The sequence below is a fragment of the Emys orbicularis genome, chromosome 10 (genome assembly GCF_028017835.1).
Source record: "Emys orbicularis isolate rEmyOrb1 chromosome 10, rEmyOrb1.hap1, whole genome shotgun sequence".
NCBI lineage: Eukaryota > Metazoa > Chordata > Testudines > Emydidae > Emys > Emys orbicularis.
In genome coordinates this window covers 85,151,068-85,168,159 of record NC_088692.1, presented here as the reverse complement: position 1 = coordinate 85,168,159, position 17,092 = coordinate 85,151,068, and the positions used below count along the sequence as shown (strand labels likewise).

Sequence of the window (17,092 nt, the reverse complement as noted above, 5' to 3'; positions counted from 1 at the left end):
AAGCTGTTGACATTGGGCCCCGGAGGAGGAGCTGTAACAGTGAATATCCTCATTTGTGATGCTCCGTTTTTCATTTTTGTGTAAGATTTATTCAATAGGTGCTTTGTTCAAAATGAGGAGCCCCTGGCATTTGGTTGGGGAAATGAGACTTCACAGAGACCAAAAAAAAAAAAAAAACCAAGGAAAATCCTCACTGCTTTTCTGTCAGCTGTTGTGTGTGGTAGGTGGTGCAGGCAGTGCCTCCAGTGCTTCAGGTTTCCCAGCACGTTCCATTGTAAGACCCTGCCTCAGTTGCTTATACCGTGTCCAACTTGAATGGTTTGGGCTGAAATTTTGCATGCTAGGTGTCTGCCTCAGGCTGAGGTTAAGGGAAAACCTGTTCTTTTGCCCATGTTAAAGTCTTATAACCTTTTAGTTGTGGAACTCTAGTGCCTCCATGCTTTGGAGCAGGGGGTTGAAATTTGGCAGGGGCATCGCCCCACATGGCTGCAGGGATGGAGCAAAGGTTTCATTGCAGTTACTTCTCCTGGCCACCAGGCACCTGCAGTAGTGATGGGCCTTGGCAGCCAGACGGCCTCTCTGCCGCCTGTCTGGCAGCTGTCTACTCCCCCTGCTGGTTTGCAGCCAGCATAGTGCCCCTGGGTTAGAGGAGGAGGCGTCTCTGTCTCTCAGGCCTGGTCTACACTGGGCTGAGCTGGAGTTTAGCAGTCGATGGGAGAACGATCGGGGATCGATTTATCGCGTCTACACTACACGCGATAAATCGATCCCCGATAGATCAATCGCTACCCGCCGATGCGGCGGGTAGTGTAGGCGTACCCTCAGTGCCTTACTGCAGGGGAGGTGAGGGGCCAGTGGAAGGGAGTAGGATTGGGGCAGGAGTGTTGGAGTGGCCAGGGGTTGAAAGGCAAGACAGGCTGAAGCCAGCTGCCCCTGGCACTCCTCAAGCCCTCCCATCTCTGCTTCTGAGGGGCGCAGAGTCCGTATCATTCTTGCCTCCTGCTACACCTGCTGTCTTTGCTTGAGGAAGCCCCCAGAGAGAAACCAATGACTTGTCATCACTAGGGAGACACGTAAATGGAGGGATGGAAGGCAGGAGTTAATTCGGGTGGCAGAATTTTTAGGCTTGTTTTGATCTTACCTTAAACTACGTCCACAAGAAACATTGCCAGCTCATTTAGATCAAGGTGTTGCAAGACGGACAAATAAATATACTAGCCCAGGAGTCGGCAACCTTTCAGAAGCGGTGTGTCGAGTCTTCATTTATTCACTCTAATTTAAGGTTTCGCGTGCCAGTCATACATTTTAATGTTTTTAGAAGGTCTCTTTCTATAAGTCTATAATATATAACTAAACTATTGTTGTATGTAAAGTAAATAAGGTTTTTAAAATGTTTAAGAAGCTTCATTTAAAATTAAATTAAAATGCAGAGCCCCCCAGACCGGTGGCCAGGACCCGGGCAGTGTGAGTGCCACTGAAAATCAGCTCGCGTGCCGCCTTTGGCACCCGTGCCATAGGTTGCCTACCCCTGTACTAGCCACAAATAAAAGCTCAGAACGTTGCAACTTTTCACTGAAACGCTGCTCTTTCTGCACCTCCCTAGGGTTTTGTATGTGCCCAGCCATGCCCTTCCGGAACCTTTGGAATTAACTGCAGCCAGGATTGTCCATGCCATAACGGAGGACAGTGTGATCATGTGACAGGAAAATGCCTGTGTACAGCTGGATATATGGGAGACAGGTAATAAAACACATTGCTCTTCAATATTAATCTTAGACAATCTTGCTCTCTGGAAAACAGTGTGTTACATTCCTATTGCTACAGTTAGGTGCCTCTTCCTAGAGCGGTTCAGGCTTTATAAATATGCCTTTGTTAGTACTTTTCAGTGGCAGTGCTCGCCGTTTACTGTTAGTTTTCTTTTTTTTTTTTTTTACTGTAACTCTTTTAAAAATTTAATGGATTCAATTAAATTTAGATATTTACAGCGACAAATTTAATAGAAAGCATTACATGTTTACAAGATATGTAAATCAACCATATTTATACAAATTAATATCCTCAAGAGTAAGCAATGCAGCAGTTTAATATGTCCCTCCCTTCCCATCTGGGTTGCTGCAGTCTCTGACACCAGCAAAAAGTGATAAATCCTCAACATTTATAAACCAGAGGAGCTGCCTTAATTTGATCAGAAAAGATGATATTGTTTTACAAAGCTGTCTTGGATTAAGCGACTTCATTGAAGTATATTCAGAGGGCCTATACATCACTTAAGTCCATCTTAAGTGATAGCCCACTGAATTTTATCCCTAATGCAGTGGTTCTCAACCAGGGGTACGTGGGGGACGCAGAGGTCTTCCGGGGGTACATCAACTAATCTAGTATTTGCCTGGTTTTACAACAGGCTACCTAAAAAGCACTAGCGAAGTCGGTACAAACTAAAATTCCATGCAGACAATGACTTGTTTATACTGCTCTATATACTATACACTGAAATAATAATTATATTTATATTCCAGTTGATTTATTTATAATTATATGGTAAAAATGAGAACGTCAGCAATTTTTCAGTAATAGTGAGCTGTGACACTTTTGTGTTTTTGTGTCTGATTTTGTAAGCAAGCAGTTTTTAAGTGAGGGTATGCGAGACAAATCAGACGCCTGAAAGAGGGACAGTTGTCTGGAAAGGTTGAGAGCCACCGCCCTAGTGCATAAGGACGTTTAGAGTTTGTTGGAGTGTCTTATTTCCTTTCGTCTTTATTTGTATAACTGTCAGCTATTCAAAGGACACAAGCAAGCCAGCCCTAAATGCTACACTTACATTTAGAAGGCCATTCTGCTGTGTTGCAGCCATGTAACTTCTGTTGAAATCAGGTGTCTTCATGTAACTGATGCCAGTGTTTGCTTTGGGAAATGTGTCAAATAGCTGCAGCTAGGTAAAGCAGATGGAAGTAGAAGTCATTCTAGGGAACGTTGCTTTAAGGAAAATCCCCAGTTATTACAGAAGCGCTCTTTATAAAGCTGGTGGTTGGGACCTCCATGGCACAAAGCCAGTGCCCCTTTAGTTTGGGGGAGCCTTTAAATGTCATGGCTAATCTTAGCTTTAACTTTCTTTTAATTATGGAGATAGCTTTCCAATGAAAAGTGATCGCCAGGGCTGAATGTCTATCATGGTGATTGTGCCTGAAATCAGAGGCTCTTTGTATACTTAAGCCTGGTCTACACTGGGGGGCGAAGGGAATTGATCTAAGTTACGCAACTTCAGCTATGTGAATAATGTAGCTGAAGTCGACGTACTTAGATCTACTTACCGCGGTATCTTCACTGAGGTAGGTCGACTGCTGACGCTCCCCCGTTGAGTCTGCCTGCGCTTCTCACTCCGGAGTCGACGGGAGAGCGCTTGGTGGTCGATTTATCGCGTCTTCACTAGACACGATAAATCGACCCCCGCTGGATCGATCGCTCCAGAGGTAAGGGTAGACATACCCTTAGCCTCAGCTACGAAGGACTGGTTTTGAGGCCTCTGCAGCCAATGGCTCTGGGTCCCTGGTTTGTTAGTTGGGAGACTCAACAGTGCTAGAGCTGTCATGAGCTCCCAGCCAGCAGCCTACAGATAGGCCAGCTCCTTCACTCCATTGCCAGCCACAAGGGGGGATGGCGCCGCAAAGGAACTGGCTCTGCGAGAAATAAAGGGAACTGCCCCCCAACACAGGCAGAGCGCATGCAGCAACAGGAACAGCAACAGTCCCTTGGGGATTTGGAAGAGGAGACCGCAAGTGGGCAAAGGAAGAAGGGATCGAGTTTGCCCATGCTCTTGGCAGCAATCCCCAGAGCCAGGGAACGGAAAGGGGGGAACCTAGCGATGGGGGGAGGGACAGAGGAGGACACACAGGTTGAGCTTTAGAGGGGTGTGTGTGTGGGGGGGAGAGAATAAGGAGGATGTGGCCCCTGGAAGGAGGTGGGATCTCAGAGGGGAGAGAGAGGAAATAATAGGGGCCGACTGGAAGGTGTAACAATGGAAAATGGGCAAGCCAGAGGGATAGAGAGGTGTGAATATGGGCCCTGATCCAGTCAAAGCTTCTAAGTAAGTAGGGCCTGATGGAACTGCTCAGATGCTTATATGATTTGCTGGACTGGGAGCTGTGAGGAGCAAAATAGACACGAAGGACAGAAGAAGGGGGGTCAAGAGGAAGTGAGGGTATCCCAAAGGGAGCAGGAATAGGAGAAGAATAAGAGGAAAGGAGATTCATCTGTTTTCAAAGCCAATATGCATAGACTTTCACACTCAACTTCTCTAGCAGCAGGAGAGGCTGGGAGCAGCCTGGAGATTCCCACCCCCTATTTAAAAGACCCTTCAGTTTAGGTGAACCCCGGAAAGTTTATGGGAAGCCCAAAGAATTACCTTATCGGTGGGTAGAATCCTGGCCCCACTGAAGTGATTGAAGAGTTTTGCGATTGACTTCAGTGGGGATTTCATCTGTAAAAATTTGTTCTTAAGGTGGGCACACTTCTTTTACCTGTTGTCAACTACAACTACACCTCTACCTCGATATAACGCTGTCCTCGGGAGCCAAAAAATCTTACCGTGTTATAGGTGAAACCATGTTCTATTGAACTTGCTTTGATCCACCGGAGTGCTCAGCCCCCCACCCCCACCCCCCCGGAGCACTACTTTACCGCGTTATATCCGAATTCGTGTTATATCTGGTCGCGTTATATCGAGGTAGCGGTGTAGTTAATGGTAAATCCCCCATTGACTTTAATGGCAGCAGGAGCAGGCTTAATATTTAAGAAACCTAAATTACCGTTACCTATTAATGCTGTGGTTTCACTCAGCTGGGACAATGGGACAAACTAATCAGATTCATTTTAGGGCTATAGTCCATTTTGCTTTCCGGGTCTCATACTATCATAATGCTACAACATACACTGCAGCCGCAGCAGGGGAATATCGTTTCCAAACAAAACAATATTTTCTTTGACTTTTTTTTAAATCAGGAGAATATTTCTATTAATACTAGATATTGTAAAATCATTTTTACTAGATCTTGATTATCTGCCGATGTCCCTTTTTAATTGTCTGTAAATAGCCATATACAGTTTGGAGTCCTGTAAGACAGATAGTTAGATAAATATTTGTGGACTTAACTAAGGCTTGGTCTACACTTACCCCCCAAGTCGAAGTAAGGTACGCAAATTCAGCTACGTGAATAACGTAGCTGAATTCGACATACCTTACTTCGAACTTACCGCGGTTCAGACGCGGTCCACACGCGGCAGGCAGGCTCCCCCGTCGACTCCGCGGTACTCCTCTCGTCTAGCTGGAGTACCGCAGTCGACGGCGAGCACTTCCTGGTTCGATTTATCGCGTCCACACCAGACGCGATAAATCGAACCCGGAACTTCGATCCCCAGCCGCCGAACTAGCGCGGCAGTGTAGACATACCCTAAGACACAAAAGCCTGTAGAAGTGTAATTGTCACTTTTTGTTCACTCCCTGCTTTCTGGGAAGTGGGACCACACTACTTACCTACAGCAAATTGACAAGCACTATTGATAGTTCCAGATAGCTTTGTGCTGAACTAAAATGACTTAAGCGCCCATGTAAATGTCTGTATTGTAAATTATTTGAATGGAATAATAGCAAAAGCACAACTGGATGCTGGACATAAAAGTATGAAAATTCTATGGCTGACAACAACAAAAAAGTGAACCTAGCATTTTAGCTGGGTTTTCCATCTCGCCATCGAGCCGATAGATTGAATCTTAATAGGATAAATACTACATTTGTTATGATAGAATAAGCAAACCTATTCTCTTGTTTTGTTTGTATAAATATTTCATAGCTATGAAAACTGTGATCTCCACAGTTTTTAAGTGTATTTCAGATAGCTTTTGTCTATTGTACAAAAGGTGATCCTTGTAAAGAAAACAGAGCCATTATTCTTCCCTAAGAACCATTCCTAGCACTAATATTGGAAAATAATGTAGGTGATTGTAATATTTTCTTCTGTTAAACAGGCTGTCTTATGTTTAATATTTTGTGAAATTGCTTCCATTAATTCTACAGGTGACAGCCATATTATCCCAACCCAAATAATTGTAGAACATATTAAAGTTCAGTAGATATTATAATGCGAGTCTCCCCAGATAGGCAGAAAGCAATGTAAATTAAACAAGAAACACAACTAGGGCTTAGCAGCTCATTTTGTAATTTAATTGAGCAATGTATCTGGTTGTTAATGGTGTTATGGACACATTAGATTGATATGTTGCTAAGGAAGGATGTTTCAGTAGAAAGCTAATTCCTGCTGTGATTATCCTTATATTCCAGAGGAATCGTTATTAGTATTCTTCGTATAAAATTCATTAGCAGTAGCTGCTTGATCTCCAAATAAATAAGTTGGTTAAATTGTTAGTAGAAAATGGCTAATTATGTAAATGGATTAGGTCGTCAATATTTCATTTCCAGATGCTTTTTTTCCTTCTATGTAATGCTTCATCTTCTATAAATATAGAATGATATAGTGCACCATCGACTGTACATTCATCTTGTGGAGTACAGTAGTCTCCTGCTCACTAGTAGAGCTGCATGTGGCAGTGGAAACATAAGACATCTTAATACATTCATTGCATTTCATTTGTTTTAAGTGTTTCAGTCCTATTCCCATTATTCCTTGTTGGCTATTACTCCGCAGTTGGACTACACTGAGGACAGCAAAGCTAGCAGCCAATAGTTAGCTCAGGGTGACTCTTCAGAGTTCTTTCACTGCCATTTTTTCCACATGTTCCTCCAACTTTGGATCCCAAGTCTGAACTTGAACAGTGCAACAACAACCAGGCTGAAATATGCTGCAATTCAATCACTAGCTGGGCTTTTTAACTTTACGTTATTTGTTTATTTTTAGTAAAACATCTTCATCTGAGGCTGCAGCCGTGATTTCTCCTCTTAAATACTGAGCGTGTTCATTTCAATTTGCTAGGCTGGCGTTGTACCTTAATCTTTTACCTATTAAGTCTCACATGCCGGCTGTGAAATGACCCGCAGAAAGACATTTAACACTGACCTCTCTCCACTGCATTTACAGTATACATTTTAGTCAATGCATGGGATTAAATTAATGCTGATAGGCTATTTCCAATATCTGGTATCCATGAGATAAGGGAGTTGGGTTTTTAAATGAATAAAGCATAGCTGTGCTTCGTGATGAATCATGTAAACTGAGGTACTAATACCTTGTAAAATTCGGAACCCATCAAGTTGCACCAGGCACAGAAACAGTTCCATTTTCTAGGACTTTTATTCAGGACCAGCTCTAGGCTCCTGCAAAGCAAGCACGTGCTGGGGGCGGCACAATTCCAGGGGGCGGCATTCTGGGCTGTTGCGGCCCCCCCCCTTTTTTTTTCTTGGACAATTGCGCTCTCTGAGCTTGGGGCAGCAAAAAACCTTTCAAGTAGGAAATGGGATCTCTTGGATTGCTTTGTACAGCACTGTGAAACAGACTGTTCAGAATGTATTGCCCCAACATTTCATAAATCATCCAGTAGGGAAATATTTGAAATATTACAGGCAAGGTGCAGTTAAAAACTATCTGTATATACTGTTCATAGGGTTCTATTTTTGTGTGTATCAGTTATTACAAATGTTGTTAATTCTGGAGAAGAAACTACACTGAGGGTGAAAACTGTCTGTCTGAGCTTTTGTGCTAGTGACCATCCCTGTAATAATAAATGAAAAGAGGATTTTAGGTTCAAACTACTGTCGATAGACAGTACATATGCAACAAGACAAGGGGCCAGATTCACTTTTGGTATAAAACAGGTGCAAAAGCAGCATAAAGGGAAAATAAAACCATTCTTTGTTGTAGCACATTTTTCTTAAGATTGCTTAATTGATCATGCTTATTTTTCAGCCCTGATTAGCATTCCAAGTGTATGGTACACATTTAAGGAAGTGTGTAGTGCTTTGAAAATTAGAAGAAAGCAAATATAGATGACTTTCTTTCAAGAAAGTAGCTAATTGTGTATCAAATTGTTCATGCTTTCTGAATGTAATTATTGAGGAAGTGATAGCGCAGTCACTTTGTTAACACTAGTGTAAATACTGTGAAATTTAATTGGACAAAGATTAAATACACTTTAGGTTAGCAGCAATTTACATGCTCAAGATAACACATCACCTCAATGATTTCATTTGTTCAGTACATTACTTAAATAAATGAGGTATGATTTTATGCTTAATATATCAGCCAAAATATTTCCTTGGAAAAGTCATAAATGGACTAGCCTCTCTTTAGCATTTGGCCTTCATCAGATCTCACATATTTCTTTGCAGGTGTCAAGAGGAGTGTCCTATTGGGACATATGGCTTTCAGTGCACTCAAAAATGTGACTGTCAAAATGGTGCAAAGTGTTACCACGTAAACGGAGCATGTATGTGCGACCCTGGGTTTAAAGGGATTCGTTGCCAAGAAAGAATGTGTCCAGAAGGGCTTTATGGCCTAAAATGCCACAAGAAATGTCCTTGTAATATTAACAACACTCTCAGGTATGTACATCATACTTTCTACTAGTAGCAGGACTAATAGATACAAATAAGAAAGCATTGAGGAAAAAAATCTGTATTTGACTCCATCCCTTTCTCCCAGCAGTTTTCCTTAGGGTCCAATCCAACGCCTGTGAATTATTTCTTTGATTTGAGTGTCTACAGGCTTGGAATCTTAAGTCCCAGTTCAGCACAAGACTTAAGTGCGGGTCTAACTTTAGGAAGACAAGTAGTCCCACTGAAGTCCTGCACATTCTGATCTATGTCCCAATCCGGTAACCCTTACTTGTGTAAGTCAGGATTAGTCGCACAAGTAAAGACTGTAATATGAGGCCCTTTATGGCTATGCCTACCCCTTTTATAGACATTGCAAACCATCTGTATCATAGGCTGCAATTCTCACCGTCTCTCGCAGACGAAAGGATGCCGACCACAACATGTTTTATCATCACATAAAGCATCAGAAGGATAAAAACTTTGCAAAGATTGGATGGATAACACCATGATGCTGAACACTTCATTTTTAAATTTTCAGTAAAAGTATTTTGTATTTTTTATTTAAAAACAAAAACGGTCAGAAGTTCAAAAAACAGAATTTTTTTACTAACTTCCATCTCTCAGACTCGGCTTATGACATGGAATTTCTTGTTGAGGCTACGCACTCCAAACACAGTTGCAAAATGAAATCTAATTTGCTTCATCTTATGTCTCATGGCAAATTACCTTGTTGAAAACACTTGAGGCAGATGTATAAATAGACGTAAATCAATATCCCCCAGTCACTCTCCAGCACTCTTAACGAAGTCAACATTGTCAAAATAGACTTATCTCCCCTTCTCATATGTGCCTATTTTTGCTCTTCGTTTAGTACGTGCATGTGTAAAATATTCAAGAAAATAATTATCAGGGAAGGGTACCTGAAATGGAATAAACCTCACTGAAAAGGTCAGATCTTAATTTTTTATTCCTTTTTGCTTCATTTAAGACCCAATCCTGCGAGGTTCTGATCACTAAATTCCTGCAAGATGCTGAGTGCCTGTTGCTCCCAGTTGATTTCAGTGAGTTACTGAACACCTAGCAGGAAGTGCTCAGAATTGGGCTCTTCATCTGCCAGACTAACGCCATTGTATGTTGACACTTTTCTACCAGGCAACAATAGAACGGGATAATGTAGGGGCTTGGATTGATAAATGAAAGGGATATTTTTACTCCCCCTCCTGCTCTGATTCCTGATGTCCCATCCTTTACCGTTAAACATTCACAGCCAGGCCAGGGTTTTGTAGGTTTCATAAAGAGGTAGGGATAATTGATGCTCAAGCAGATGTGCCCTTGATATAGACATTCTTCAATTTTAAACCAGACTGGTGGAGACCTGACTGCTGCTGCTGACAGACCTACATTGCAATCTTGCAGCCTGCTAAGACACAGATCCTTACTCCTTAATTATATATGTAAGCGGCACAACTAAATTCTTGCACACATATAAAAATACTTCAGGCAAATTTGCTGCTGTGTTTGACATAGACTGTATCAATCTGGAAAACAGTCGGGTGATCTTTCATGTGGAATAGCTCAATTGTGAGTGTTAAGACTTTGCGACATTAAGATTTGGCACTTTTACTTTAGCAACTATGGGTGACTTAAAAACCCCATCGTTTTGAGCAGAGCAACAATTACAGGTGTGTTCTCCCCAGTGAAATAGTTGCTTGCACTGCGTGGTTTGCCTCTGAGGAGACTCTGCACCTGCTAAGACAAGGCTCACAAGTATTTTATAGAACACCATGGAAGCCACTGCAGTGAATAAGAGTGCTAGGAGTGTATAGCTGAGAGTTAGACACGGCGGGTTAAGGCCAGATCCTTATTCAGAGGAGGGCTGAGTGTAGTAGTGAGGCAGAACAAGTGCAGGCCCGCTTGATTGCTGTTGGCTCAGTTGCCGGCTGGAGTGGTCAGGACTGTCTCACTTGGGAGGAAGACATGGGCGGCGGGTATCGTAGGCCAGGGGAGGCTAAGCCTCCCCAATCTAGGCCGTGTCTGCGCCCCAAGGCCCTGCCCTCGCTCTCCCTCTCCCCTAAGGGCTCAGGCCAGCGTCCAGGGGCCCCAGTGGTCGGGCTGGCCGGCAACATGGTGCTCGGGCCAGCCAGCTGGCCGGCAGCCCAGGGGTTGGGCCGGCCTGGTGCTGGGGCTGGCCCGCATGGCTGGGGCCAGCCAGCGGGCGGGCCGGGGCTCCTCCGGCCGCGGGGGTGGGGGCGGCTCAGGCAGAAGGGTCGGGGCCAGGGGGCTATCCTCACCGAATGGGGAGTTCACCCACTGCCCATGGAGGAAGATGAAGGACTCAGGCAGGAGTGTAAGAAAGATGAACACACTCTGAGGGAGTAGAAAGAAGATTCTTTCGGGGTGGCTGGTTGGGCTGGCTGGAAGAACCTGCATTGCGTGGGGACGGGCTAGGATGAACAGTGTGTCAAGGAGGGTTAGGGCACGTGTTTTTAGAGAGACTCGAAATGTTGGTGGATCGAGGCCCCTCTTAGCTTTGATCCCCTGTAATAGTTAGTTACTTTCTACAGCTGATCTGCTCTGGGTTGCTGCCCAGCCAGTGCTTCCGATGCCTTTCCTTCCATCTCTGCCCCATCAGCTTCACCTGCAGCAGCGTCTGCTCAAGATGGTATCTCGCTCTCCTTAATAAATGAGTCTAGTCTCTCCATTGATAAAAATCTGTCTTTCCCCTGCATCTTATCACCACTGTTGTGGAACAGAGAGATACCAGCAAGCTGTAGAGCTGTAAATGTTCTTTCATTCATCCTGGTATTTCAGCCTTCCACTTTTCAATGAACTCTACAGAATCCTGCCAATTTCTGAGCCAAGGAGTGTCTGAGCTGATAGGAAATGACCTTCTCCAAAGACATTCCATATTTTGAACAACTCTTTGTACAGACTTTCTACTTGGTCCCATGTAGTGCATTCCTTACCCAGATTTTATCTCTCCTGGGGCTGCTGGCTTCCAAAGTGACTCAGTTTCTGACAGCCATCTGCTTTCCAAAACTGCCATTAAAAGCTGATGGCTAGTTTGTTTTGAGACCTTAACAATCTGGGATAATGTTATTAGCCACTGGATAGGATGGATGGGAGAGGCCGGCTTCTTTTTCTGTCAATCGTTTTGTCCTGTTCAGTTCAGTCCTTGGACAACTAGCTTAAACTGTAGCTTTTTGGGGGGAGGCGGGAAGAACATGATTTGAAATACAAGATCAGCTTTCCATAGAATCGGAGATTATAAAACCTGAGGGGCCCATCATGATAATCTAGTCTGGCCTCCTGCATAACAAAGGCCCAATAATTCCTGCACCAAGGCATTCTGGGAACTCCCATACAGGGTTTCAGCCAATCCCAGCACTAAGTACAAAGGGCTCAATTGTGACTTGAACTGTATACCCAAGGAGGCAGAGGAATGTAAAGGTGTAAGAACCCCACTCCTGCCCAGTGTCTACCTGGACACTGAGAGCAGGTGTGCAAGAGTACAAAAGGCTTTACTCCCTTATGCCCAGCAGATGGGCGAAATCTTGGCTTCATCTCCCCAACTTGCTGGCCAATGCAGCTGAGCCAGCGACGGGGATTAGCAGTTTTCTGCTAGCATGGGCCAGCGGCAGACGTTTTGTCCCCACCAGCAAAGGCAGAGCAAGAAGGGGACTAGGACTCCTTGTGCTTCAGCCCACATGTCCGAGCCCACCTGGAACCCTGAGTAATTACTAACCCATGCTGAAGCCAATGCTTCTCTGCCTTCACTGCTCTGCCGGCTAGATTAACGCTAGCTGGGCTTTGTCTACACGAGTTGCAGTCGCACCCCATGATTGCGGAGTAGACGTACCCTAAAAAGTTTACACATGGACTGGATTTTTACAGAATGGTGATCACAAAGAAGAAGAAACAGAAAAGGAGATTCCTAAATCTCTCTCTGTTTTCATGACAAGGGGCTTCATTTAGATTATTATGTAACTCTACTGACATTAGAATGCAGTGGTATAGTTCACAAGTACCAGAGTCTCAGCAATAATATCTCAATACTTGTATGGGGCTATCAATTACAAATCTCAAAGGGCATCATCATCCCATTTTACAGGTGGAAAAACTGAGATGCAGAGCGAGGGTATGTGACTTGACCAAGGTCTTGGCAGAATCAGGAAGAGAACTCAGGTTTTCTGACTTCTGGCATAGAGCCAATCTAAGTCCACGAGTAAGGCTGTCCATCAATACAACCTGGCTATCAAAGATTAATGTTATGTTTCAGTGCACTGTATCTCTGTGGGATGTTCACCTACTGTTTCTACTTCCACAGAATATAAAAAAGATACCATAAAGCTCAGTTTTATTAGAGGATTTTCCTGGTTCTCTGGTAGCAGCACTCTTTAATGGAACATACAGGACATACCTTTCGAAGAATCCTAAGAAATACGAGTGCCGGGCCTGAGGGAAAAAAACAGTCTCATTCCTCTAGTATGCTTGGACTTTGGAAGAAAAGGCTGATTATGTGAATCTAGAGGCCACAAGCTTCTGTCGGGCATGTGCAAGATCGTTGCCCTCTTCCAGTCTGGAAGTGGAATTGGATCCATGGAGGGGTGACAGTGCTTCCACATACCTGCTAGTGGACCTGGGGGTGGATTCCATTCCCCCAACTCTTTTGCCGCTCCCTGCACAATGCCAGTTTACTCTAGTTTTGTTGCGGGTGTTAGGATGAATTTTGCCCTTAATAAATAGCCTGCATCCCATGCAAAAAAGCTGTCCTATTTGATAAAAGAGCCAGCCTTCAAGTAGAAATGCTTACGGGGTAGAGTATTTTCAATTGAATTGTCATAGACTGATTCAAACTGCTGTGATCATATATTATTTTTGAAAGATTTAATTTAGACAACAGATGCCGCACCGGTGAAACCCTATAATACGTGCAGTAGAAACAAAACCAAAGAAACAAAAAAAAAAAATCCTTTCCAGAAATATTCCTTTAATGTTTGGCTTTCTGCTCCCATTAGATAATGATGAATAGATGCACAGGGAGAAAAAATGAGCTTTTATTATTTTTATCTAAATGTTAAGAGGTGCTGCGTGAGCAACCATCATTTCAGGGGATGCTTTGTCAGAAGAATTTCATGGCTGGTGGTTCATTAGGCTGATGAATTGTTTTAATTAGTCAGTAAAACACTATTTATGATGAAACATATGACAGTCGCAAAATGTGGTGATTCTTAGTCACAACAATATGTGACTAATCTCTTCTACCAATGAGTGCATAAAATAGGCTCACAAGCCAGGCTTTATGAGGTTACCTTTCAAATGAACATAGAGGGTGTATTAATGGTTTAGCTACGAAGAAACCCATTCAATCAAGCCATGCCAACAAGTAACTATAAACAGTAAATAGAGTCTGGATTGGTAGGAACCAGGAAAAAGATTCCTAGGATGTTCTCTCTCTTTATAGATTTTATGTTCGAGAATAGGAGAGGAAATCCCCACTTGTCGCAAAGTTATTCCTCTTCTCTCTACCCGAGGGCCAGATGGTGCCATTAAGGCACCACAGTCTTATGGTGCAGAGGCCCAGATTGAGAATAGTGCTTCCCTGAGTACCCCAGCACCCAGGAGAAGCTCATCCCCTGGAGCATGTAACACCTTCTGCATCCAGCTGGCTTCACTGGTCAGTGTAGAGGAGCAGCAAGGTGATGGGGGGAGCTAGAAGGGAGCAGTTTCTGCACAGAGAGGAGGAAGTGGGGGGGGAAGCACAAGGGGGTGCCCACTGGCTGCTCCATGGTGTGTGTGTGTGGGTGGGGGAGGCATGCAGGGACAAAGGGAAGAAGGATGCTTGTCCCTTACCCACCTTGGGACCTGTATGAGGACCAGGCACAATCTGGCCCTTATAGCTTGATTTTTATTTATACTTTGGCCCCTTTCTGCTGCCAGATGGGTGCCAAGGGGCCTTAGTGAAAATGGGATTCAGGCCCTTAATGGCTCGTGGAAACACTCGCTATTCAGCATTCAGGTACCTTAGAGAGTTCTGTTGTATCACGCTCACAGAGGCCCTGGCTTGCCTCTCTGCACAGCGGAGAATTTGTCACAGGACTCCCGTTGATTCCAGTCCTGTGCACAGCTTCAGGACCGTGGCTTTGCTGAGCCCCATTTGATGTAGCTGAGGATTCCGGGCATGGTCTTTTCTGTGAGAGAAGAGATGTCCCCATCTACTTTCCCTGTGTCTAGTTTAGCTGCCCTTTCTGTCATCACTCACCTCTGTGCCAGGAGGCTTGGAAGGATTCTGTTCAGAGCTCCCTTCCTCTCTGATCACTACACAGCGATCTCCTCCTCCTTTAGTTTATTGTTACCTTCAAATTGTTCCGAGCCCCTGCCCATCCTAAACTGACCATATTGTGCCTAAATACTGCCGTTTATGTGAGGCCTCCATTGAGGTCTATGCCAAATCTCACATTGATTTGAATGGGGGAGAAGAGCAAACGCCACGGTGTGTGAAATCCTCTGCTCTTTGCAGGTTTCTGAATGCCGGTGACAGGTTGGCGTCATGTCTCCTTCATTTCCTGCCTTTTATAGCTGCCCTGAACAAATTTTAGCTTTTTTGTCATTTATAATCTAACTCTGGCAGATATTTGACTTGGATTTTTCTACTTTAAGGTGTTATTGCTATTTACAAAGAGGATTGTTTATTCATCTGTATCTCTCCCTAACGCCTGTCTTTCTTCATTAGCTGCCATCCACTCTCTGGAGAATGTACCTGTAAAGCTGGCTCGGCCGGACTCTATTGCAACGACACCTGTCCTCCTGGATCCTATGGCGAAGGCTGCCAGTTCACCTGCCTTTGCCAGAACGGTGCAGATTGTGGTAGTGTGACAGGAAAATGCACCTGTGCTCCAGGATATATGGTGAGAGAGAGACAGAAATAACTGGGTATTTAACATGGGGTGCCTGCAAACAATAAAAGAGGAATTTGGTCTCATGGTCCTTTGTTCTGATGATCCCCAGCTGCTGTCTCCAGAAATGGGGGAGTGCAGCGATGGTTTAAGCCTCCTTTGTCCCCTACTGCAGGTTCTGAGTTGAGCCTCAGGATTGGAGTCCCAGTCTGCTTTTTAGCAGTTGTCTCAATGAAGTATATATTTTTAGACGTGTGGGGTAGGATTTTCCAAAGTGCTTAAGGAAGGTAAGTGCCTAACTCCTGTGGGGAGTCAGTGGTTGTTGGACACCTAACTTGCTTAGGCATTTTGAAAAATATAGCCCAGGGAGCCTAATTCTCCACTCATTAACACAGGAATAAATCAGGAGTCTATCCACCACTGTGAAACCAGTGTAAGAAAGAGGGAGAAATCAGGCCCACAGCATGCTAATAGCAACTGTAAAATAAAGATCCTCTTTCTTACCAGGAATACCATTCAGATTTACAACATACAAATATTTTGGGATCCTTTACTCTTCCTATTAGTAAAAATATATATTGTGAGATATATTGCTCCCAGACTGCATTACTGCACAGATGAAGCCTAGTAAATTCCTATAACCTTGCTTCAAAATAATATTTAATCTCATAATGAAGAGGCTTCTTGCACAGACATTTAAGCAGCGTGGTTATTGAGGATAGCTCTATAGTCACTGAAGCATATTTAGGCATTAGTATCATTGCTTTCTCATAATGTACTATAATCTCTGGCAATTAGTCCATGAGGGGATGTAAAGCCTTGAAATTGCTAATTTATTGCCTCTGAAGTGTATTTGTCATTCATACGCATGCCAGATGAATCAAGTTACAATAGTTCTTTCAGATGCTAGAGAATATAGGCTGCAAGGAAGATTCGGCAGAATCTCAGCCACCTTTTCTCCCCACCTCGAACCCCTTTCCCCCGCTGAACTAGCTTTGCGGCACATTCCATCTTCTGGGTGTGGAGCAAATATTAATGCTCCACCATGGAGCAGCCTGCAGGTCGTGCTGTAGATGCAGTGGGGCCAGAACCCTCTCATGTCACAAAGCAGATCATCTCAGTGACAGGCTGAGGCTTGAGACCAGATTCAGCCCCAGGTATGCATGCACGGCTCTGGCCGGAGCAGTGGGGAGCTGTCAGAGCAGAATTTTGCCCTTGGACTCCAGCAGCCCTGGGTGTGAATGGAGTGTTTCTGAATGTGGGTGTCTGGCACATGGCAGCACAGACAATAGAGTGCTGCTGGTATGGAACTGGACAGAACTAATTAGTCAGGGTTGGCATAAATGAATTGTTTCGTGCTTTTTCCCCCTAATGTGAAGCTTGGTTGCTGTAGCCCAGAGGGCAGCAATTGTGACATGTAATTGCAAAGAATTAATGTGAGATAAAAATCAGACATTCTGCAAAAGTATTGGATCTAAACAGAAGTTTCCATAGCAGGGTAAGGTAAAAGGTCTCATGTAAGATAGGAAGCTGTTTAATGTACAATAGCTGGAAAGGCAGATAGGTTGGACCCAGAACGTTTCAGTTTGTTGGATAGCTAGAGAGTGTAGTGACCAAGAAATGGCAGGGCCTTTTCCTGGCAAAGAACTCCCTCTAC

The 17,092-nt window shown here is 44.1% G+C and overlaps 1 protein-coding gene across 2 annotated transcripts in view; it reads left to right on the top strand.

Annotated features, from left to right (window-relative positions):
- MEGF11 (multiple EGF like domains 11) overlaps positions 1-17,092 on the top strand; it is a 247,273-nt gene that overhangs the window by 131,643 nt on the left and 98,538 nt on the right. For both annotated transcript variants that reach the window (XM_065411954.1, XM_065411955.1), the window contains exons 7-9: positions 1,604-1,740; positions 8,333-8,545; positions 15,273-15,447. In XM_065411954.1, coding sequence (XP_065268026.1) covers positions 1,604-1,740; positions 8,333-8,545; positions 15,273-15,447 — 525 coding nt within the window. The remainder of the gene's footprint in view (positions 1-1,603; positions 1,741-8,332; positions 8,546-15,272; positions 15,448-17,092) is intronic.